Source organism: Gymnoscopelus braueri (genome assembly GCF_963280865.1).
Source record: "Gymnoscopelus braueri genome assembly, chromosome: 5".
Lineage (NCBI taxonomy): Eukaryota > Metazoa > Chordata > Actinopteri > Myctophiformes > Myctophidae > Gymnoscopelus > Gymnoscopelus braueri.
The window spans coordinates 33167014-33193297 of record NC_137606.1 but is presented as its reverse complement, the minus strand read 5'-3'; the positions used below and the strand labels follow the sequence as shown (position 1 = coordinate 33193297).

The window sequence follows — 26284 nt, the reverse complement described above, 5'->3', positions numbered from 1 at the left end:
GTAAATGTGATGTCATGTCATTGCTAATATTATTTACTGACAATATCAACTACTGTAATCAAATGCATGGTAATATATTTAATTGACAAACAATACAGTCCTACTCCTACAATAAGTTAGGATAATTATTTTTGTTGGTAACTTGACTGAAACTGTGCTTTCAGTTGATGTTGATCTGTATGAGATAGTATTATGATAATACTGTTATGAAACAGTGAAGAAATCATTTGGCACTGTATGAATCCAGGCTGCTTTTCTGGTTTCATCTCTACTGATTGAAACGTTTTCTCTGACGTGTGATTAAAAGTGACTGGAAATGGAAAAACAGCATGAAGCAAATATTAATTTAGATGTTGCCTGCTCTGGCTTGGCATCACATATGTTGGACTCCAGCGCTTTGTCTTTCATGTTGAGATCCTCCTACACCTGACCAAGACTTTTATTGTCTTCTGGCATCTTCCCTTTGCGCCATGTGTGCCTTCAAATTAGATTTTCGTGTCACACATGATTTATTCAGAAGTTAGTATCTAATGAGAAATCCTCACCATCTTCTGTTCAACTATGAAGACACTATTCACTGTCATTTTCACAAAAGCATTTATATGGGTGTCAGGGTCATTTGTTAATAGTCATTAGTCAGGGTTGTTTGTTTGTTTGTTTGTTTGTTTGTTTGTTTGTTTGTTTGCAAACAAAAATAAAAAATAAAATATGCAAAACGTACAAAAAGAAGGGAACAATAAAGATTGGAAATACGATCAGCATTTGAACCTTTAACAAGTATCCATGTAATTCATTCCAGTCATTAAAGGACGACTTCACCCATTTTCATATAATTGGTCCTCACTAATGCTCATGATAAAATGAAAAATGGTACAAAAACATTGTACTCGGTCTGTGTCTCATTGGTGGGCTGTGGACAGTTCAGAAACCTGCCTACCAGTGACATCATCGATGGGGAATCCAATAGAAACAGCAGGCTTTCTATTCCTGGCAAGTTAGCATGCTATAATGGAAGCCAATGTTCTCGCCAATAAAATCTAAAATCTTGTTTGAAAAAATTATTCTGCCTAATGAAGATGTCACTGGTAGGCGGGTTTGAGACTGTTCTGAGACACAGGCCGAGTAGAATTATTTTGTACCATTTTACCATTAGTGAGGACAGGTTGAAAATGGGTGAAGTCGTCCTTTAAAATCTACCTTCAATAAAATGATGATAAACATTGATCACGAAAGCCTGTGTCTTTAAAAAACAAAAAAACACGGAAACCCCGCCCCCTCTATCGCACGAACCAATCCGCAGCTCCGAATCAAACATGTTTTGAATATTGGCCGCGGATTGACCAATCAGCGTCTAGGTTTCATAGGCCAGGACAGCAGTTTTAGACTAGTACCGTTACCGTTGTCTTTAGGGTTGCCATGTCCACTTATTATTAGCGACTTTGGGCTTGTTTTTCTGTCGCTTGTAAATATTGTTGAGTTGCGTTTTTTTTTTGTCTTGTTTCTAAAGTGTAGTTGCTTATTTGGGCTCGTTTAAAAAATAAATAATATTTTAACCAGTGGTTTTCAAATATTGTAAAGGGCGGACCCCCAAATTAATATGTATTTGTAAACCCCCATCTTAATCTTTTTATTCCAGGGACCCCCATACGATATTTGTGTTGTTTAATGTTTGGAAAATATTCCACATAAAAAAAAAAATGAAAATAGCCGATCTACAAGCTCTCAATGCGTCGCAACGTGACGCGTTGTGAGCTTGTAGATCGGCTATTTTCAAATAGCCAACGTATTATGTTTAAAGGGCGATGGGCTCGCTTCTTTTGGGCTTGTTTTCATAGACCCGGTTGCCTGTTTCTCTCCCACAATCTGGCAACGCTGGTTCTCTCTTTAACTAGCTCTGCTCAACAATCGCGCCAGCCCCCTTCCTCAAGTGGTCTTGTGTGTGTGCGCGCGAACCGCGTAGCGTGTATGCGTATGTGTGTGTATACACAGACATTACGGTGGGACCGATCCTCAGAAGGCTCCTATAGTCCTGGTGATGTACCGACAACAGTGGTGGACGTGTCGGAACGGTTAGGTGACCAGCAGCGACATCAACTCGGCGGATCCGCGACATTAGGTGGGTGTTTTTTCGTGAAGCGGTGTGTGTGTGTGTGTGTGTGTGTGTGTGTTCATGCAATGTCCCTCTTCCTGCGACAGTGTAACAGATTTTAGGGGGTGGGGGGTATGAATAATCGTAGACCGTATAGTTAGTATTAGTAACGTTACGAGATAGTCTTGGATCAAGACTAGTATCATGGATGTATTTAATCGAGTCTGACTTTTACTTTAGTAGGAAAATGTCAAAATCGATAAAATACATCTATGATAGTCTTGATCCAAGGCTAGTTACGAGGTTGTTGGTCTCACAGCGTTACTATACGATCCAACGTGCTATTGATGTTTACATATTCATTAATGTTATGGCATGTGGCATCGTGGAATGATGGTATAGGAAAGGTTGATCTGGGCTCAGGTGATGATGGCAACCGGTTTCTGTCCCCGTCATAACTATACATGTCAGACTGTATGCGCGTGTGACCGATCGATGTGTGTTGCGTTAAAAAATAAAATATGAATTTCCGCTTGTCAACAACACACAAGCGTTTTTTTTCTCTCCTTCTAATGTATGTATTGTAGGCCTAATTTTATGCAGTTAGAAGAAATGTCTCGACTTCATCCAGTTGTAGCCTACTACTCCTTGTGTATGTGGGGTGGGGGGTCTAGGGTAGTGTTTCCTAAACACTGGGTCGGTACCCATTTGTGGGTCGCTGGTCCATTTTTGTGGGTCACAAGCAAATAAATATCCCTTTATTTTTGTCTCATATACATTTTGTTTTAATTATTAGTATTTCAAAAACATACAAAAAAACCCGAATTATTCAATTGGAAACATTTTTTGAAAATAATGTAATAAATAAAACAAATATATTGTAACGTTTCGTGACCCGAGCTGGAGATGAACCCTTGCCTCCAGCTCAGCAGACTGGCAGGTAACGAGCAACGTCAAGAGAGAGAGAGCTCCCTTGAAGGAGCAAGTTACGGCCGGGTTTTTTGTGGGGTCACTACACTAGCCCCTCCTTTCAGAAGCGTGCCCTCGAGACTTCACTCTTGAGTCCCTTACGTCCCTCACGCAAGGGCACGCTCCACCGTCCTCATCCCACTTCTGACACCAATGTAACGTTTCGCAACCCGAGCTGGACACGAACCCCGGCCTCCAGCTTGGTAGACCGGCAGGTAACGCCAAGAGAGCTAGTTCGCTCGTAGGAGCATTTTATGTCCGGGTGTTTTGCGGTGACAATATAATAAAAATCTACGAAATTCCATAAATTGGAAAACAAATGTTTAAGAAGTAGTGGAAATAGCAGATCTACAAGCTCCTAAGGCGTCGCATGTTAGGAGACAAGTTGGGGAGACAAATTTCTCTTTTGGGTCTCGAGCTGAAAAGTTTGGGAACCACTGGTCTAGGCAGGGGGTCTGTTACCCTACCAGGTGACCAGATAGCAGTTATTTTGTTGGAACTAAAATGAGCCAATAACGCCTTCACACTGTTCCCATTTTCTCTATTGGCTCTGCTATCTTTCATCGACTCTTTCAGCTTCATCTGAGGCTGGAGGTTTCACATCAGCACTGTGTTGATTGTCTTATGTGTCCATGATGCGTCTGTCTGACAGTTTTATGCCGCAGTAACAAGAAGAAATGTTGTAGAGATACTTGGCTGTTCCATCAAAGAAATGCTCTTCTCTTCTCTGTGCTCTTCAAAGGGAAGCTGCAGCGCCCGCCAGAGTAGTAGGCCTCCCACAACTGCATTGAGAAACTCGCTATAAAAAAGGACAGAGCTGTCAGAGAAGAGCTAAGAATACTGTTCACAACGGCTGGCAGTGTGAGCAAGACCGGTGGCAGTCAGTGACTTGGTGCCCAAACACACATCTGCTGCTCTGTGCACTGCAGGTGGTCTCTACAAAAACACAAGTCCAGTTTAATTCAGATATTTCTCTCTCTCTCAGCTAGACACCAGTGGGTCTCTCTCTCTCTCTCTTTCAGCTAGACACTAGTCTCTCTCTCTCTCTCTATCTATCTATCTATCTATCTATCTATCTATCTATCTATCTATCTATCTATCTCTCTATCTCTCTATCTCTCTATCTCTCTATCTCTCTATCTCTCTATCTCTCTATCTCTCTATCTATTTCTCTATCTATTTCTCTCTCTCAGCAAGACACTAGTTGGTCTCTCTCGCTCTCTCTCTCTCTCTCTCTCAGCTAGACACCAGTGGGTTAGTTATCTTCACAGCTGCAGGGGCTGAGGCTGAGCTGAGGCGGTTAGTCTCTGGCACTGTCGGCCTCATTTCCTGGTCTGAAAAAACACCCGCTGCTGCATCACAATTATTATATTCAGCTGTCCTCCTGCTGAGCTCAAACAGTTTGTTCTCTTGCACATCATGGCCAGTTATAAAAGTGGAACCCCAAGTGTGGTGTGCTGGAAGTCATTTTTCTGGGGCGGCAGTGGCTCAGGAGGTAGAGTGGCCGGTTCGATCCCCAGCTCCTCCTGGCTTTGAAGTGTCCTTGAGCAACATGCTGAACCGACTAACAGCTCTCAATAAGCACTGAGCCTGGTTTGTATAGTGGTAGCCCACCATCTGTGTGTAAAGGGGGAATGTAACTAACATTAAAGCACTTTTGGATAAAGACACTATATATGCAGACTATTTCCCTTTCCTGGCATCTGTTATGTATCCAATCTGGCTCAGAAGGAATGTTGATCGAGGCCTGGGGCCAGCTTCCTCTTGATGGTCTGGTCTTAGGCTATTCATATTGACCTGGTATATTAAAAAAACCTTCTATTTATGGCCCTCCACACTTGTACAGTTTGGGATAGAGTTGATAATCACAAGGACAGGTCACATCCTACAATGATATCGTGTGCACAAACTCTGACAACACATAGTTACAATGTGTTTTATACAAGTCTAAACATACATATACACATACATATACATACATATACACACACACTGGGGCGCTAGGTTGTGGTACGTTACGATACAGTACATTGAAAAGACTGGGACTTACCTCAGATGAGGAATGAAATGCTGCCAGTATCGAATATGTCTTGCTCATTTTAGACAGTGGTGTTCAATGATGTGCCATGGACGGCCAAGAATGTACGGGCTTTGATTCCAATAAAACAAGTTGATGTCACTAATTAGTATGTAGTAACATACTTTTTGTTGTTTTGACAGTTACAGTGGAGAGAGAAAGGAAGCATGGAGAGAGAGTAGGGGAGTGACATGCAGCAAAGGATTTGTCTGTCTGGGAATCGAAAAGGGGACTCACAGTCAGGCAGACCCATGTGGTATGCTCCCTAACCACTTGGCTATCTGGTCACCCATGTACAGGGATTCCGCCAGACCACTTCAGTCTAGGCACACCACTGAATTGGTCAGCACAGAGACTAAATGTCAGTAAATGTTTAAAATAAAAGCATAATTCACTCTAATATGCTTTTCTTTTTTTAGAGAATTTATTAGTTTTCACTGTTGCTAAAAAATATGAAATAAGTGCAAACCCATAATCATATAATTATAATCATACAAAAAATATATTTATTATGTCGCAATTAAGATATTTGGCATAACTATTGGGTATGAAATTTTGTTCATATTGTTCAGCCCCTGTGTGCGCAGGCACACCCCTCCAGTAGCACCTAGACTATGATTTCTTCCTACAGGAAACCCTGCTGTAGCAACATTCTTATCTTGAATGACGTTGCTAGTCTTGAATTGTACTTGATGACATCTTGTGTCATATTATTCTAGTATGGACTCGCAGTGTTCTTTTTCTTAAGTTGTTTGTCACCATCACCTCAGACAAAGTGTTCTGGCCTGGGAGTTGCCCCGGGGGGTGGGGTGGTCTCCAGACGGAAGCTCTGAAAAACTATAATGCTCAAATGAGACTTGTGGCAGCAGTCTGGTTTGTTGTCTGACTCAAAAGAACGAAGAAAACGACACACACACACACACACACACACACACACACACACACACACACACACACACTGTGTGTGTGTATACCGGTAGTACATTACAGTGTATATATTGAGGATGCCTTTCTGTTAATAAACATGTTCTGCTGTGTTTAAACATACATCCCCAGTGTTTTGGTGCCTAGAAGACAGACAAATCCTGCCAACAACCGTCAGTATATTTGTATATTATATTTTAGTCTCTTCCTCCTTTATTCCTCGCTTGACGGCTTCCTGTTGTTGTTGTTTAAGTAAAGGGAACAGTGGGCAACTGTAGTTAAAAGCTTGTGTTTTTAATGTTTTGGGGGGGAATCTGCTGGCATGTTCAACCAAGAGCAGAAGTCCATGGTTTGGAATCTTGAATCTTGGATGAGGCCAGGTATGTCCCCTGCTGTGACCGCTGTCTGACAGCTTCTCAGCCGATGCGGCGGTGGCATGCAGGCCGGCGCCGCTACGGTATCTCATGTGGAAATGATGATGATTAATAAGGCTTGATGTGCGGTAGATGGGTGTGGGGAGAGGACGAAGGCATAACGAAGACCCCGCCATCATCAGGAGATGCTAATGGAGAGACACCTGGGTCATTGCTGGTGTGCCCGTGGTTTAGGAGCTGTGTGATTGAAATGCCTGCTATGATTAATGTCGGCCCACTCCGGTTATATCGTTTTTCTTTTATTCTAGGAGCTCAGGGCCAAACAGCATTTCCCAGAGTCGGGATAACAGCTTAACTTTTTTTTGGACTTGATGTTTGTGAAAGTTGTCTTTGCTGATGCAAGGGGGCCTATTTTCCTATTGGTGTCGACATGGATGCACTTGGTTGCTTAGTTGCGGGTGAGAGGAAACTTCTCATCAGAGGCAGCACTTCTGAGGCAATGGAGCTAATGGTTTTTCGACAGTGCTGACCTTTCAGTTGAGCAAGCGAGCTGTTGCTTCCATTTAAAATGGAAATGGTTGTAACGTGATATCCCAATACCGAATGAGTGTGTCCCCTGAGGAAGAAGGGCCAAGATGACACATTCTCTAACGTTTTAAGTCTTAGCTTGGGCCATTTACAGCTTCTACTGAGCCTCAAAATGTGTATTTTGTCAGATGTTGGAGAGGGGGGGGAGTCCAGACAAGATCAGTTTTATGTAGGCCTAATGGTTCTGAGCAGGCTAATCCATAGCCATTAGTGCTAGCTAGATACTGACCTCACATGATAAAGCAGCTCACCCCCGCTATTGAGTTTTTCTTTTTTTCACTTTTCATCCTCTGCTTCTCACATCTGTGTCTGGTCTGAAAAGAGCCAGCTATTCTGTTTCATTAAAGTGATGTTGACCTTTGGCAGAACCCTGGGTTGTATAGCTACCTGGCCATGATATACAGTAAGACCAAATATTGTTGATCGTCTTTATCAGTTGCTCCTGTGCTCTGTGGGTGTTTCAATCTCTCCATTCACTTGAATCAGGTCTCATGCTTATAAACAAATGTGAACTGGATTCTGCCAATGTATAAAATATTAGTTTTTTTGGAAAGTTAAGTTCCTGTTCATGTTCTATTCATCCTCATTGGTATCCTCTGCTGTGGATACTGCTTTGACAACATTCGAGTCTAATGTCACAGAATCCGACAGATGATGCGTCAGTTTTCAGTGTAATACCAGATATTTTTCCAAATGCATCCGCTTTTTTCACATTTGTTCCTACATGTCTGTTCGAGACCTGTTTCATCATACAATGAAAGTGAATGGAGAGAGATACCCACAGCACAGGAGCAACAGATCTATATAGAGCAGGGATCTTCAATGTTTTTTCACGCCACGGACCCCTTAGCTGAGAGAGAGATGAACCAGGGAGGAGTTGTGAGCTTGCAGATCTGCTATTTTTGGCTAATGTGCCAAATAGGGATGCTATGTGGTTGAAGTGGTTAATGTAAAAAACTAAAAACAACATCACACAAAGATTTGGTGGACCCCCTAGGGGTCCCGGACCCCCTGTTGAAGACCCCTGATTATAGAGCACAGGAGCAACAGATCTACAGATAATTGACAGCATTTGGACTTGCAGTAAATCATAGCCAGGGAGCTATACAACACATTCTTGAATCAACAAGAATTCAACAAAACCTGACACGTATTTGGTGCACATTGAGGAAAAAAAGCATCAGAAATCCAATGCATTGTTTGTCTGCTGAGGTTTATTCTTTGTGTAAACATTTAGTGGATCCAGGGTCTCTTCTTGTCCTGAGTCATACCATACACAGTAAAATCATCAATGTTAATTTATCCGTTTGTAACTCTGAGGGTGTAAAAATATAACTCTCATTTTGCAGTGTAGACCTTTTGGCCATAATGCCACACAATCCAGTCTGAAAACCAGACTAGCTCACTACATGCCGTAAACATTTTGATGTGTGTATAAGCAAATGAAAGCCCACTGGGAACGCCAGGCTGACCCTATGTTTGTGCAAATAAAGGTGGAGCACTCTACCTATATTTGCTCTTTTCTCCTGTGTGCTCGTCCTGTAATCTCTACCGATGCAGCCTGGAGGCAGGGGCACAACCCGTTTAAGATTCAGAGATTCACACATTACACAGTAAAATCTGCAGTGTTAATTTAACTGATAAGAGTGTCAAAATGTATTCAAATAGAAAATGTTATAAAAATGGACCCTCATTGTTTGTTTAACACACAGAGACACTCCATCTTTACACTCATTAATATGCACCGATAACTTTGGCACTTGTTTCATCTGGTTTCATCTTCGCGTCGCTCAGCCTCCCAACTGTGATGATTCCTCATCGGGGAAGATGTTAAGTGAAGTGTCAGTTGTTTTCTCTTTGTGTGTTGTTGGGTTGGGGCCTGCCTGGCTTGAGTTCTTGGTCTTTGTTCACAGTGTGGAGCATACCCCAACCCCATGTGTGGGTGCAAAGGTCATGTCCAGGTTAAGCGTCACTGTTCAGCTCATTGATCCAGCTGTCACACAGAAGGTTCTTGAGGTACATGCCAGAGCACAGGTCTGAAAAGGTTCTTCACCAGAGACATGAGTACTCTGTCTGTTTGTGTGTGTGTGTAGGTGGTCGGTTGAAAATGTTAAAAGTAAAAAAGAAATACAATTCTAAAATTAAAATGGTGAAAATAGCACATTTACAAGTTCACAACATTCCACAATGCGACACGTTGTGATGTAGCTATTGACACCATCATACGACAAAGTGTAGAACCCCTCCTGTTACCGTCGGCACGTTGTAGAACATACTAGTGATGATTTAGCCATTAATCATTGGGGAGCACTTCATACAAACACATGTCTGACCTTGCTTGTACTCATAGACTGCAAAGGAATGAGTTGGTGAGATAAAAACAAATCCCTTCAAACTCTACGCCTCCCCTTTTTCCTGTTCACTAATGCAAAACCCTTATGTCTTTTCCATCAGGGCCTTGCACAGTGTAGAGCCCTCCTGTGTTATTAAGTGTTGATGTGGTCTGATTTCAGCACTGTCCCGTGGAGACTACCCTAACACCCCCCCCCCCCCCAACAGATCAATGGAAAATTATCCTGTGAGGAGGAGACAGTATCAGTAACAGGAGTGAAGAGCCTCATTTAATTTAACACTAACACATTCTTTATTTCAACCCCAATGAAAGGTGTAACGTGAGACCTCACCAAGGCTTAACCACAGTTGTAATTCAGGCTGTCGACTCTGATGCCATCGGAATGCCTCACACCACTGAATTTCCTACTCCCAGTTCCCCAGCCATTGTGTATTTTTCCATATTCCTCTTCTCTGTGATGGCAGGACCTAGGAGAAGCTAACAGGGCTGAATGAAACAAGCTGTTAAAAAATAGTTACTTGACTTTTGTTATTTAAGCACAGTTATGGCAACCTTGGGTCGATGTGCACTCTCTCTCTCTCTCTCTTACTCTCTCTCTCTCGTGTGAATTATGTGAGTGGGTGAGATGACATGAAAAACTACATCCATGTTGGACAAAACACTGTCACTGTATTGCTATTGGCTACAATACGTGACCGCTACCATTTTATTAATTTCCCAATAATCTGGAGGAGCAGGCATTCATTCTAAAATAATCAAACTTAATCACCACGGATTAACCCCTTAAGACCTGGAACGCATCTGTGTCATTTTTGGGATTTGAGCTAAAAAGCATTATTTTACACTTTGGCTATTCAAAAATAGCAGATATACAAGCTCATAGCGCGGCACCGAGTGCCGCGCTATGAGCTTGTAGATCTGCTATTTTTTTTTTATTGTGAAAATGTGTGCAAATCTTTGAATATATATTGTTTTAAAGCGAAAATTTCTAACTCAAATCTTTGCTTCTGTGGGTCCCTGGAACAACATTTTTTGAGATGGGGGTTGGTGGCCAAATACATATCATTTTGGGGGTCCTTGACATGAAAAAGTTTGAGCACCACTGATATAGAAACATACGTTTTTCAGAATACTGTTGGGATTTAGAAAACATTATTTTATGGATTCGGCTTCAGGTCTTAAAGGGTTAATGTTGCATGGCATTTTCAACTGGTGAAGGTGTCTACGGTGCATCATGACAGGACATCAAGTTACGTGTGTGTGTGTGTGTATGAAGACTTTTCAATATTAATGTTATATTATCATTAACACCTTTAGTGTTTTTCCAATCATTTGGGGGCCCACTTCACTTGCAATATCCTCATGGCCGACCAGTGGGCCCCGGCCCACAGGTTGGGAATCTCTGTTCTAAACATAGCCTCCTTACTATCTCTGTGACGACCTTGAGAAGCTTGTGACATACCGCCCTCCCATCTCTCTCTCTTTCTTTCTCTCACTCTCTCTCTCTTATCACACATCCTCTGAGCTCCTTGGATGCTGCTCTGTAATAAGGTCTTCTCTAATAGGGAGACAAGTGTGTAATTAAAGCTCTAAAACCCTGAACAAGGTAGTAGTGAGTGAGCAAGAGATTTGGTCATATTGGTTCGTCCCAGGCTCATTGCTCCCGGGAAGAAACAGTTGCTTTAAATATGCTGCAACTTCTTGAGGTGTGTGTGTGTGTGTGTGTTTAATAAGGACTCTGTCTGCACTGTAACTATGTACTTGTATCCTCTATATTGTGCAGTAAACTAAACTAGTAGAGAGTGAGTCAGAGAGAATCCTTTTCATTTACATCCAAGTTTGTGGTCCTGGCTTCACGTTTTGGCATGGCAGAGTGTTTGTTTCCTCTGCACACTTCCCAACACTGTTGTTATGAAAGCTGAGCTTGTATCTAGCATCATCGTGTGCACCACTGTGTGTGTGTGTGTGTGTGTGTGTGTGTGTGTGTGTGTGTGTGTGTGTGTGTGTGTGTGTGTGTGTGTGTGTGTGTGTGTGTGTGTGTGTGTGTGTGTGTGTGTGTGTGTGTGTGTGTGTGTGTGTGTGTGTGTGTGTGTGTGTGTGTCATGCTCAAGCACTCCTTTGTGTGTGTGTGCGCAGTAAAGCAGTCCATTGCCAGGGTTCCTGGCTGAGTTGACGTCAAGCAACAACAACGTCAGTCATTCAAACAAACATCAGAGGCTGTCACCATGACCCGTTGATGATGTCATACTCCTTTTGTTCCCACACAGCTACGTGGTGATGGCACTCTTAATGACATATGCACACACACACATACATGCAGGAGACAAAATCAAGTTTCTAGAATAACAGGTTCCCTGTCGCTGTTATCACGTACACAGTAAAATTTTCAAAGCTCACACACATGTTCCACTGCCTAGTTTAAATCAAACCTAATTAAACTATACCAACTAAGAGGCCAATACCAGGGTAAATGTGATTATGTTGCTTCATTTGACAGTACACAAGAGTTTAGAAAGAATTTTGTCGGGCAGAAACCTTGTATCTCCGTAATTCAACTTTTTTCTTCTTCCGGCGCTAATTCGTCAAAAAACACTGTATCACACAAAAATAGCCGATCTACAAGCTCACAACGTGAAGCAATGAATTCGGCGCGTTGTGAGCTTGTAGATCGGCTATTTGTTTCTACTTTTGAAAATGTTTTATAGTGAAAGTGGTGTGTCTGTGGGTTTTATAAATATTGAAACAATAAGAAGTATTAACAAGAGTTTGTGACTAAACAATAACTACATTTGATCCACTGGAACACCTGTTCTTTTTTCCATTTCCTGAAAAGTCACCATTTTGGACTTACAAGGTTTACACCCGACAGCAACGATATGACATTATGTCCCAGAGGCAGTGAGCCTGGTTTGAACCCTGAACGTTGCAGTCAGGTCTGTGGAGCGCAGGCAAGCTGGTTGAGCTGCAGGCGGGGCCTGATTATGAGCTTAGGAATGTTTTTCTTTTTTTTGTGCATAGAGAGGCTAATGCAGATCAAAAGTCACAGCCCTTTACTGTAGGCATCCCATGAGTGAGGAAGAAGGGGTGGAGGGGGGGGGCACATCCCAGTTTTTCTCTGCTAAAACTGCGGTGGGACACACACACACCAGTTTTTCTCTGCTAAAACTGCGGTGGGACACACACACACACCCCAGTTTTTCTCTGCTAAAGCTGCGGTGGGACACACACACACCCCAGTTTTTCTCTGCTAAAACTGGGGTGGGACACACACACACCCCAGTTTTTCTCTGCTAAAACTGGGGTGGGACACACACACACCCCAGTTTTTCTCTGCTAAAACTGGGGTGGGACACACACACACCCCAGTTTTTCTCTGCTAAAACTGGGGTGGGACACACACACACCCCAGTTTTTCTCTGCTAAAACTGGGGTGGGACACACACACACCTCCAGTTTTTCTCTGCTAAAACTGGGGTGGGACACACACACACCTCCAGTTTTTCTCTGCTAAAACTAAGAGTTTTTGGCACTTGGCAGCGGCTTGCATGAGTGCAGCATGATGAGGACTCCAGCTGTGTGCTGCCCTGCTGTGACTCCATCATCCTTCTTCTCCTTCACCCTTCTTCAACCCCACCTCACGCGCGCGCGCACGCACGCGCACACACACACGCATTGACACTCCCCTAACCCGACCATGTGTTCAGCAGGGTGACTGACTTGGTCAAGAGAAAGTTGTCCCAGCAAAAACCTCCCAACAAACAGGCCTCTACTGAGCCAGCAGCCGCTGGTTCCCCTGCAGGATGCAACAGCAGCAGAGAGACCGTCAGCCAAGCGCACTGTGGTGTGGAGGCTTTATTTGCGGTGCGTTATGATGTGTGTTGTACACCGCCTGCGCTTTCAGCAGACGTTTGTATGCTCGCCCATGGCCAAATTAGAGGCTGAAAGACTTCAGGGCTCATTCCTGTCACAGATAAGCAATGTGCTGTCAGGATGGTTGAGAAATAGAGCTCCGCCTGGATAAATGAACTTCTAGGAGCTGCACTTGTTGCACATTAGATTTCTTTGCGTCTTCAGTGATTCTTACACTCTGCTTATCATCCAGTGAGCTGAGTGTCTCACATTAGTTTTTGAATCCCCCTCAGGGGCAGAGTTCATTCAAGTGGTCTGGACTGGGTTGACTCCCTGACCATAATTGAGCCTGTAGAGGTTTTACAACAACTCAACGATGCAAGGCGTTTTTTCTTCTCTGCTGCAGGGCTGCAAAGTCTGGTTGGCTTGAGATCAAAAGGCCAGTCCGATAGGAGGGAATGTGCTGATTACTTGGTTTATCTGACTCCTCTCTCTCTCTGTAGATTTGCGTGTGTGTACTATAATAGCAGCAGAGTGGCATGGCATTTATCTACATAGAACTGCTTAAAAATCTTTTGTCATGTCATTTACTTTTTGCTTTTAACTTTGCAGGAGAAAGAAGGGACATGAATGTTGCAAGTTATTATACATTATTGCTAAATACGTATCTCTGTTTTGTGTTATCCTTCAGGCCCCATGGAGCAGGAAACCCGGCAACCGCTGTGCACCAGGGAACTCAATCCCCGCCAGGTCCCCAGCAGCCTACCTTGAAGGAAGTTATTCTCCATTGCTCCCCCATCCTCCCCATCCTCCACCCCCCCCTCCTCCCCTTAACTGCCCCTGGTACCCCTAGTACGTCTGCCTGCCCCACCTTCGGCCTGCACAATGATCGGGAAGTTGAAGCAGAACCTTCTGGTGGCTTGCCTGGTCATCAGTTCCGTCACTGTGTTCTACCTAGGCCGTCATGCCATGGAGTGCCACCATCGCATCGAAGAGCGCAGCCACCCCGGAGGTGTGCTTCAACTGTCGGCACTCGGAGGCAGCATGCGGACCACCCTGCGAACAGGCCAGAACCTCAGCACCCCTTTCATTTACAACAAGGACATGCCGCTCATCTTCATTGGGGGTGTTCCCCGCAGTGGGACCACGCTGATGCGCGCCATGATGGACGCCCACCCGGAGGTCCGCTGTGGCGAGGAGACACGCGTCATCCCGCGCATCCTGGCCATGAAACAGATGTGGAGCCGCTCGGGCAGGGAGAAGATGCGCCTGGATGAGGCCGGCGTGACGGACGAGGTTCTGGATGCCGCCATGCAGGCCTTCCTGTTGGAGATCATCGTCAAACACGGTGAGCCCGCTAACTTCCTCTGCAACAAGGACCCCTTCGCGCTCAAGTCACTGTCCTACCTGGCCAAGATATTCCCCAGTGCCAAGTTTGTGCTCATGATCCGTGACGGACGTGCCTCGGTCCACTCTATGATCTCCCGGAAGGTGACCATCGCTGGCTTCGACCTGGGCAGCTACCGGGATTGTCTGACCAAGTGGAATCGGGCCATAGAGACCATGTACACTCAGTGCCTGGAGGCAGCAGATAAGTGCCTGCCCATGCACTACGAACAGCTTGTCCTGCATCCCGAGAAGTGGATGAGGACGCTGCTGAACTTCCTTGACATTCCTTGGAATGATGCCGTGCTCCACCACGAAGAGCTTATCGGAAAAGCGGGAGGAGTATCTCTTTCCAAGTAAGTAATGCTGACAAATCCCAACCATGAAGTCCTGATATTATGTTTTTAAAGAAAGTCGGATAACTCACTAATAGATTGAGACCAATAATAGCTTGAGAACATTTTATTTATAAAATGTAAATGAGTGAAAAAGTGTGAATATTATATTTGATCTTGGCATTCAGGCTCTGCTATACATTTCTCCCTGCTCAGCACATTAGCAGACAGCCATTTAAGAGCAGGGAGATATATATCTATAACAAACCCCCAGGGGAAACAGAACTGCTAGGGGAAGCAGAGCCTGCTGGGGTGGTGGTGGGAGCAGACAAAACACATACAACATCAGTGGCAACACTGACAACAGGAGGAAGTGCAATGAATCAGGTGTGCTTAAGTAGACCGCCAATTGATCAGCTGCTTGACACGTCACATACAGTACATCTCCCACATAGAGCTGCACATGAGTGTAAACCTCTCGAGTGTACGTATCTGCCTGAACTAGCTCGCAGGCTACACATCATTTGTATGAGTAAAAACACTGTTTCCAGATGCAGATAGTTAGTTGCTAAGTCAAGTGACAAGGAAAAAAGTTTCTCCCCAGAACAGATTTCACATCATTTCTTAATCCCAGAAAGTTAAATCCTGTGACTGTGAAAAATTCAGGCATAGCTATTAGCTAGACATCAAATCAAATGTTACACAATCAAGAGACAAAATAAGCTGAGACAAACTATTCATAAAGTTTAGATTTTTGAGAGAATCACTAGTGCATAGATTTTTCGTATTAAGCTATTATTTAATATCTTGATCCACCATCTTATAAATGAGTTTACACATTTCAGAAAACAGCCCTGTAAACCAGGGGTCAGTGACCTCTGTGCCACTTTAACTCATCCAGTGCCATGGACTTGTTTGACATGTTTTTTCCCAATGGCTCTGGGTGCCATTGACGTGTTTTGGTGTTTTCAGTTTATCCACCAGATGGCGCTGTTCTCAAACCAGCGATCACCATCTGAGTCTTTCAGAGGCACAGAGGCAGCAAAAACCATGTGATCACAAAAAAAACCAGAACATTTACTTCCTTTTTGGAAAAATAAATAAAACGCCTTTTTCTCTGCTTTCGTTTGCTGTGAAAACCACTCCCCATTCAACTGCCCATTAGTGCTGCACGATTCTTGCTCAAATGTGAATCACGATTTTCCTCCATAAGAATTGAGATTCTCACACGATTCTCACACAATTCTCTTGAAAATATAAATAAAAATAAAAATTTAATTGAAAAAAAAAATCGTCATAATTTAAAATCGAGATCTGAATCGAGATCACGATCTTTTTTCGATTAATTGTGCAGCACTACTGCCCATATATATGGAATGGACCATTGCGGCTCGCCAAATTTTTTTCTCAGAGTGTACAAGACCCCACTGCGTCTTTTACCACGATCGGTGGGTCGATAGATAATATTCTATGATTTTTTTAATGCCATCAGTTGCAGCCTCTACTGAAAAGTGGGTACCTTAATGACGAGGACACGCCATGCATCACTGCGTCAAGCTGTGTCACATTGTTTGTTCACAGATCATTGCTTAGTTAAGCTTAACCTATGAAACCATAGGCTGGTGGTCTTATAGTTTTTCTTTTTTTTTAATAGCATAAATGGCACATGTACAAGCTCACAACGCATCGCAGCGTTGTGAGCTTGTATATCTGCTATTCCCACTGTATAAAAGAAAATGAAAGTATAAAGTTATTAAATATGTCACATGTGACATTTCTTTATTTGTCATATAATAATCTGCCCTGTGCAACTTTTGTGTATGAAGCCTAAAAGCCAAACAGACATGTCATTTTTATTCCCGCTCCTACTGGAGCGGCAGGGGTCCCAATGTTCAATGCCAAAAACACAATTAACTCATTAATCGCAATTAATTGTGAGACCATTAATTGTAGTAAAGTCAAGTCAAGTTTCATGATAGTGACAGCCCTCTAGCCCTGCCATAAAAATCTCCCCACGGTTTCATCCCCATTTACTGAGAACACACTAACACACCATGCGTCACTGGGCCTAGCAGTGTCATTCTGCTGATGTTCAGTGAAGGTTACCTGCCATTTTCCACACAAGAATGCAGCAGGTTCCTTTGCCTTGGTTCTTGGAAGTCCTCTGCTGCCATGAACGGTGATGAATGTATTCATGTTGACCCTGATAATGAGAACAGGCAATGACTCCCATGGAGACTTCCTTTTCATGAGATACCACCTCTGCAACGCTGTGGCCTATATGCTAAATGGCTCATTGCTTTAGGTAATTGGGGTTGCATTAATATTAGGTGTTTATTAGGAATTTTGGTCCGTACCACGCACGCAAGATAAGCACGGCGAACAGGTCGAGTGACATCACATTCCCAGCGCTATAAAAATGAGCCTGGGCTTGCCCACTTCTGCCTGGCTCGCAGCCTGGGTGCCTAGAGGGATGAGGAATGAAGAATACGCTGATGGCATGGGAGGGAAAAAAATATGTAGCTGCACTTAAACAATTTACATGGTGGCAGATCGAGCCGGGGGGGTTTTCAAACCTCAAAATATACACGAAACATACAATGTTCTGTCATTACTCACGATCTAGGAATTAAATCCCAGTGCCACATGTGGTTGAGGAATGCACTCATTAGTCTCCTGAGAGTAACACAACGAAATAAATCTAAATCACACTACCCCCCCCCCTCTCTCTCTTAATGGCCTTGGCTCCTGTCACAGTTGTTTTGGGTCCTGTAACTTAGGAAGTCCGTCCCTAGAAGAAGTTGTTGAGGAAACCAAGGGGTGCACCCCCATTTCTTTGCCTTCAAATCAACCCCCCATGCTTCCCGCCACGTAGCGCTGAAGCCCACTCCATGTAGACATTTGGCTCAGATGTTATTGTCGGCTCATGGCTTTTAATAAAAAGCTTACGAGCACCCATTGAGCACATTTCCCTTTTCAATCTGCTCCCTAAACTTCTTTCACAACGTGAAAGTGCTGAGGAATTGACTTCTTCTGGTAGAATGTGTTAATTGGAGACACTTTTCCTTTTCCTTTTCTCCTTTCGTTCCGTTATTCCTCCTTGTGTTGGGTCTTTTGACTCTCCTTAGAAAGTTCTCTGTGACTTCAGCAGAAGGACCTCTTTGCTCTGTTAAATGTCAAAAAGCAGAAAGATTTGTCTTTGTTCTAGACATGAGTTAACCACTTACAACTGTTGTATACATTATCGTACGACAAATGGCAAAAAAATGTAGATTTACTAGCTGAAGGCGTGTTGTGTTGCAGATCTGTTGCAGATCTGCCAGATTTCTGTTATTTAAAAAATATTTCGAAATGTTTTGACAAAGTTGTGTCTTTCGGCTCTCCTTAGAATGTTGTCTGTGAACTCTTTGTTCTGTTAAATGTCAAAAAGCACAGAGAGATTTGTCTTTGTTCTAGACACGAGTTAAAATGAGATGGGGTCACACAGCATGCTCTGTGAGCAGGAAAAACTAACAAACCAATAGGACTTTTGAGAGTAGCCATTGTTGAACATTTTAAACCGATTGAGAAGAGCCTTATAACTGAAAAAGAAAAAAACTAAAATTGACCTATGACCTGGAAACCGATGCCAAGCCTTGGACCTGGTTCTGCTTCCACTGCAGATGAAGTCATGGGAATAGCTGGGGAAGAGGATCAGACAATGTATTAGGCAGGGCAAGTCAGAGCCAGACACACTGCTGTATCTTGTAAACCTGTGTGATATCACCCCTTACTGTATGTATGGCCCTTGTGTTTGGAAATGAGCTTAGTCCTCTAATCTGGTTGAGCAAGTTTCTCTGGTCACAACCGAGCTGATGTAATACTAAACTATATAAACGTACAGCTTCATGATTACCACACAACATATTACTCTACTCTTTTATAACTGTTTGTCAAATCTCATCTTAACATCTTCTGGAGACAAAAACCTGGCATATTCAGCCACTCTACGTGCTGGTAATTATTAGTCATCAGTTGGCTGAGTTGACAACAGCTGCATCCAACATAATGATTCTAATTGAAAGCTGCATCATCGTACATTTATCAGTAGGCCTACGTAGTTTATAGACTTTATAACACCCACAAGGAAAATAAAATAATCCTTAATTATACAGTTCATCTTTTTTTTATGCCTTTTTTATTTACAGGAGCCTGACTTAAATTGTATAATTTATCAAAGACAGAGGGGTGATGTTTAAGCATTGTCAATCCAGAATTTATCATACCATTTATAAAACTGACATAGAGCCTACTCGGGGACCACACAAGTTGGGAACGCATGACCCTGCTGATTATGCAAGACTCGTTGTCAGAGTACTCGCTGTACCCGTTGTTAGACTACCCAGTGAGATACCCGTATCCACAGTAACAAACTGGCACCAGAGATTTGGTGCGTCCTCCACAGACCTGCAGCCAGACGGACACAAATGTCTGCAATTTATAGATCCATATACCTCCCATCTTGCAAATGTTGTTTGCTAGTTCCACCAAACAGTCACATTGTTACCACAGAGATGCTGGGTTGAGAGTCTGATGAAGAGTGATTGGGGTAAATAATTGGCAATGACTGGTTCATTGCGCTAATGATATAAACAATAGGAAGTCATCAGTAGAGCAGCCAACCAGTCTGCAGCTTCCACCACACAACGGGACATCACACAGCAACTCACTTCCTCATTAATTGGCAAGTTTTTTTTTTAAATTTGTTTTATTTTTCTTCATCATGGGAAGGGATGAGAGTGTGTGTGTGTGTGCGTGTGTGTCTGTGCGCGTGTGTGCGTGACATAGATTTTTTCCCCCTGTTTCTCTCTACCTCATCTTTCATTCTTATCCCCTACTGTTTACGGTAGCTGTCTAGCTTCCTTGTCTGCTCTGTATCGACTGAGGCCGTGATGCCAATAGTGTAATCACACTAATAAGCATCAGGATTACTGTCAGGGTATTTATGTGGAAAGAGGTGCTGCTTTTTTATCAGATTAATTGTTTACATGGTGCCTGAAATGTGCACAGGATTTCTTTAAAAAAATATGTAATTCATAAATTCATGTTGACAACATCAAATATCAACAATATATTTGACGGACCTCTAGCAATAATTTCACAATATTTCCAAGGTTCAAGGTTTCTTTATTGTTTGTAGGGTTACTGTTTCACTCAGCTAGAACAGCCTACAGACTTCACTTTATCACGATATAATAACCAAAATCCGGACATTATCTAATCTCATCACACAATGTTTATATTATATTGATATATCGGATCTACAGTATGTTGGTTTCTTGTTCATATGTTTTGTTATTTAGATTCGTTTTTTGATTTATCACAAATTCTAAGAATGTTATTTATTTACTCTGGATAAGAACATCTGCTAAATGCCTAAATTGCAATATCGCCCAGCTCTAACATAAATATAACTGGAATACTACTAATTTAATTAAAAAAATGCTGAGGGGAGAAAAAGGTTAAAACTATGAAACCAAATGAAGAACCTCAATGATCACATTGAGATGCTGCCAGCCATGTCCTTCATGTCCAGATGCTGTGGAGACACTTGAGAGCTCTTCAGCCATGGTGCTAGAACACTGGAGAGCTTGAACTGCAAGGGCCCTTGAGATTTGCCACAACATCACAAAATTGTCCTTTTAACCACTTGAACCCCTTCCTTGATTGGAGCCGACAGGGTGTACCGAATATGGCAATGAACCGGAATATGTTTATTTTATTTTTATGTAACCTGGTGCACCATACCCATTCACAACAACACCACTCCATGTTCAGTGGAGTGTTGGGGAAGAGGCGCGCTTGTTTTTCTTATCTCAACGTCCTGAATGGTGAACAGTTTAATGGCTTCTACAGTGCTTTTTTAAAACCCACTTTGAACGTAATGTGCAACGAAAAAGTCCACATTTGTTAGATTTTCAAATAGCCGATATAAGGGTTAAAGTGGTTAAACAGATTTTGATGCTATATTAACTCATTTTGCCGGGGACCCCTTGGAACCCCCTCAAAGGTCCGCGGACCGCACTTTGAGAACCGCTGCCCTAGAAGTTGGATATTGTTCAAAGTTAAAACGAAAAATATGTATGTTTTAATAAATTACAAATGAGATACAATTAAATTAAAGGACATTTCAGGGAGGGGGTTTGGTATCGAAAAAGTATAGAACCGTGACACCAAGATATCGAACCTGTTTATCTACAATATATAGCTAAATAGACAAGGACATGTATTGGCACTGGTATGGTATATGATATGTTGCCATGACCGACGGTCTTGCGTTTCGGAAGTGGAAAGAGAAGAGGCTGAGAGAAAGAAGGAAAGATGAGAAGAAACACAGTGGAGAAGTGACAAGGCATGGTTCCAGGCATATCTGACCACACACATCACCCTACAAGCACATTGAGTTCCATAACATATTAATAAACAGGGATCTTAATCAGAGCCCTTTAGGCAGAGCCTAAACCAGGAACTGGAAACACGAGTTCTCCATGTCTGTACACTACAGTTGGGCTTGGAGAAAGTTAAACCACTTAAACCCTATATACTTCGTTGACCCCCGTAAGGGTGTGTACTTGGTCCCTTCCTTTTGTCCCTCAACACCAAATCAATTTGCTGAAAATAGTTGATCTACAAGTTCACAACACACTGCGCTGTGAGCTTGTAGCAGCTCTGCTATTTTCGCCTAATGTTCTATTATGATATGCCCAGAATAGGGATGCCAGGGCTAATGTGGTTACATCCCACTTAAAAGTCCATACTGGTGGTCTGGCATGTTTAGCCTGACCATTTTTCTAAACATTCCATAGTTTGTATGACCTTGAAGCTAAATAAAGCAATAATTTGGATGACAATTCATATTCGAATCATACTATAAGAACAAATATATTTTTTTAAAGTGATTTTTATTGGAATCATTATTTCACTTTACACACAAGTTACAACCAAATATAACCTCTTGTATCAAACATTGAGGGAGACATTCAAAAGTCATTGATACAGTACATAATGGTGTATTCATTTTGATTTGTGAACGGCTGTCAAGTATCTGAAGTAAAAAAAAAAGACTAAAGGTCCTTACACACAGGGTGTGTGACAAATAAAGGATGCTAAAATGGGTCTAAAATATTTCACATACTAAACTATTCATTTAGTAATGCTGCGGTATTCAGGTTGATGCTTTTATTCATAGTAAAAATGCAACCATATTTCGGAAAAATTAAATGTAATTTGATAAATAAATTTTCATGGCAATCCGGCCAGAGATATCTTGTTTGAGACTAAAGTGTTGGCTGGACGGACAGACCGGCATTACCATCCTAAAAAAACGCTAAAGAATTAATAATAATACAAAATGTCTACAGTATTGCATTGTCTATGCCTTCAAGATATGAAGTCACAGAGAGCCATGCCTCTGTATATTGTTCTGACAAAGTGGGGTTATCCAACAGCAGGCATGATCAGGTCTGACACTTCCAGCTCAGCTCTTGAAAATGTTTTCTTGTGCAGAATTTCTAAACGTAGAGACACAGAGAGACTGTTCACATCCCAGTCTGCATCCAGGTTTAGGCTAGACATCCCGTCTGTGTTTTGTTTACACACAGAACAGATAAAACCAAGGCTCAGTGTTATCATGTGTTTTCAGAATCGGAATCCGCTTTACTGGCCAAGCACATCCAAGGTCTTTGCTCTCTGTGTTCATTTAGCCTAACAAAACATAGTCATAAATCAAACACAAAAATGTAGAATCAATCCAGATTATTTTTTAAATCGGGACTGAAATTTTGTAAAACTAAATACCATGTGGGGAATCTGGCTTTTTTTCCTCTTACATCAAGGCTGACTTTAAAACAAGTCCAGTTCCTTATCATGGCACTCTGTCAGTCTGGTCATTAGTCAGAGGAGCCTTGAGGGAGAGACGCGCCAGCATACCTCATCTCTAAATGGCTACTGATGTGATTTTATGTATGAGGAGGGCTGCTGCACAAGGCCTTCAGGGCAGCCTGGGTGCATTTTACCATTGCAAACACTGGAGCCCCACCCTCCCTCAAGTACCGTACTTCACTCATATTGCATTAAATCCAAGTCCCATGGCACCTGGCATAAGAGTGCCCACTAAAACCACCCCACTCTCCCTCCACCACCCTGTGGTGTGCAGGTCCCTATCTGCCCAGCACTCCCAATCAGCGGGCAGCCAGCCCCCCCCCCCCCCCCCCTCCGGAACGAGACCTCCTCTTACCATTAACAACAATTACTTGATTTTAGTGGAGGGCTTGACTAGTTGAGAGACCTGCACTATTTCCTCCTCCCATAACTGTGCTGCTGGTGGTCTTAATGTCTTATCAGCCCTCTGCGATATAGAACACCACCTCAGATAGAAGAGAAGAGCATCAGGCCCTGCCATGAATAATTGAGAGGCCAGAGGCCATTAAGAGCGCAGGCCTGAAGAAGGGAAGTGGTCATGTGACCTGTGGAGAGGGGTTTGTCTCATTTTATACAAAGCTAATAATCTGGATGTATTCAGTGACAATGTCGGCTTGTTTGTATCATGCCTGAGGAAGGTCTACACGACCGAAACGTTGCTTTACATTAAACACTTTACTCTTGACCATGCAAGTGGCAGTGTGCATGCTTATCTTTTATTGGTGATATCGTCTGTTTTTTTGCCTACGCGCTTGCTTTTAAACTTTTTAATCTTGGTGTTATTGTTTTTCTACACTTACAAAGCTAATACAAAACTAGTAGAAACGTCCCCAGCAGACATTTTTGTAGGACCGGGCAATATGACTTCATATCAAAATCACAATTATTTAAAACTTTTACCTCGATTAAGGTTAATGACTGGTTATTTTTGAAAATCTATATAGTGCAAATGGCAGATCTTCAAGCTCACAAAAACACGTGGCAATGTGATGCGTTGTGAACTTGTTGATCATCAATTTTCAAAATGTTTGTATGCCACCATTGTACAATAAAATATAATACTGGGTGAAGAAAAACATTCCAATGATCTCCATTTATCGATTAACCTCCATGAGCAAGATTTGTTCTAAATATGGGTTTTGATATATTTTCACTTTGCCCAGCCCTACATTAACCCATTAAGACCTGGAACGCATATGTCATTTTTAGATTTCTTTGGCTATTAAAAAATAGCAGATCTACTACAAGCTTAGCTCGTAGCGCGGCACCGAGTGCTGCGCTACGAGCTTGTAGATCTGCTATTTTTTTTTTTTTAAATCATGGAATTTTTAAAAAGCAATTTTTAAAGCAAACAATTTTAACTCAAATCTTTGCTTCTACAAATGTCTTCTAAATCCTAACAAAAATCCCAGTATCAGTGGTTTTCAAACTTTTTCATGTCAAGGACCCCAAAATTATATATTTGACCGCGGACCCCCATCTCAAAATATGTTGTTCCAGAGGGACCCCCCAGAAACAAAGATTTGAGTTAAAAAAAAAGTATTTAAAAATATATATAATCAAAGATTTGCACAAATGTTCACGATTTTTCAAAAAATTGCAGATCTACAAGCTCGGTGCCGCACTATGAATTGAATAGCCCAAAGAAATCTAAAAATGACAGATGCGTTCCAGGTCTTAAAGGAGAAATCCGGACATTTTAAGTGTTATCTTTGATGTGTCGTTACTCACTCACCGAGGTAGGAAGTGGCGTTGAGTTTTTCCAGCGATTCCCCTGTCTGTGAGTCTGGTCGACCCCCACCATTGGCATAGTGGGAGGCGCGTGGCTAAGTGAAAATCGCCTAATTCCACAGCTCCAAACTTCTTTTTTTTCCCACAAATCCTCCTCATGGTGTCTCCTGATACTTTCACATGCACTGTTTATCACTCACGAGCTGGCGTTCATGGTCAGCGACGTGAATGTTTTCCTCTCGCGTGAAATCTCGCGTCTCGCGAGACCACTATGCCAATGGTGGGGGTCGACCAGACTCACAGACAGGGGAATCGCTGGAAAAACTCAACGCCACTTCCTACCTCGGTGAGTGAGTAACGACACATCAAAGATAACACTTAAAATGTCCGGATTTCTCCTTTTAAAGGGTTAATGCCTGCACTGGTTGTGTGGGTGGTGCAATCTTTTTTTTGCATGAGGACATTTTAATATTCATGTCCATCTATTGTATGCCTCCTTTTATTTGTGTTCCAGAGGTCTGTCTCTGGCGTTGGTGGTTTATCTAACTCCAAACACACTTTAAAAATACTACTCAGATTTAGGATCTATGTTATTATAATGGCCTGAGATGGTATTTAAGTATTTAAACCATTTTTAGGAGCATGAAGAGCTAGAAACCAGAGAGCGTCTGTAATTTGCAGTTGGTGCTGGTGTGGCAGTGGCTCTGGGATAGAGTGACCATTTGGGAACTGGACGGTTCCTGGTTCGATCCCCAGCTCCTCTTGGTTATGTGACAAAAGTGTCCCTAACTCGGGGACCCCCACCGGATGAGGGGGGGGGGGTGTGTGTGTGTGTGTGTGTGTGTGTGTGTGTGTGTGTGTGTGTGTGTGTGTGTGTGTGTGTGTGTGTGTGTGTGTGTGTGTGTGTGTGTGTGTGTGTGTGTGTGTGTGTGTGTGTGTGTGTGTGTGTGTGTGTGTGTGTGTGTGTGTGTGTGTGTGTGTGTGTGTGTGTGTGGACACCATTTAAAGTAATGGGGTGACAAAATAGAACAGAACGGCCGCGTCTTTTGAGTTCAATGGAGGAGTGGCGCCCTGTTCTATTCGGTTCCTCAAGTTATATCACTTATCTTTGCCTTTTTATTTTATTTTTATCATGTTTATTAATTCAACATCTGGTCTGTCGTCATTCAATGCTTATCTTAACTTTGACATCTTCATTATAGAGAAACCCATCAGGGTCATTGTACTTTTATTTCTCTCCCACAAGTTCCATCATTTCTCTGGTTCCAAACCACTCTTGTCAACGTGGGTTTTTATTACATTTTTATTGCAAAAGTTGATGTGTAAGGGTGTACTGATCGACCTCTTTTCCTTGCTGTTCCTCCAGGACACTGAGGTTAAAAGCATATTAACTTTAATATATGCAATGCATGCAAATACCAACCTTAGGCGTGTTGATGATCTCTTAAATATTCATAGCGATTAGCATAAGCTCATTTGCTCACCACAAAGCGCCCTGGTCAGTCCTTTGCGCCAGGAGCCATCAGCTTGATAATCCATATGAGAACTTTAAGACCTGTACTGTTACTGACTCACTGACTGTTACTGACTCACTGGACTACAGACAGTTGCACATGGACGCTAGGATGTATATTGCCAACTTTGACAATT

At 42.6% G+C, this 26284-nt stretch overlaps 1 protein-coding gene across 2 annotated transcripts in view; it reads left to right on the top strand.

Annotated features, from left to right (window-relative positions):
- The first annotated feature begins 1904 nt into the window (after window positions 1–1904).
- tpst1 (tyrosylprotein sulfotransferase 1) overlaps window positions 1905–26284 on the top strand; it is a 51081-nt gene continuing 26701 nt past the window's right edge. For both annotated transcript variants that reach the window (XM_080428396.1, XM_080428395.1), the window contains exons 1-2: window positions 1905–2116; window positions 13915–14965. In XM_080428396.1, the coding sequence (XP_080284522.1) occupies window positions 14109–14965 (857 nt within the window). In that variant the 5' untranslated portion in view covers window positions 1905–2116; window positions 13915–14108. The remainder of the gene's footprint in view (window positions 2117–13914; window positions 14966–26284) is intronic.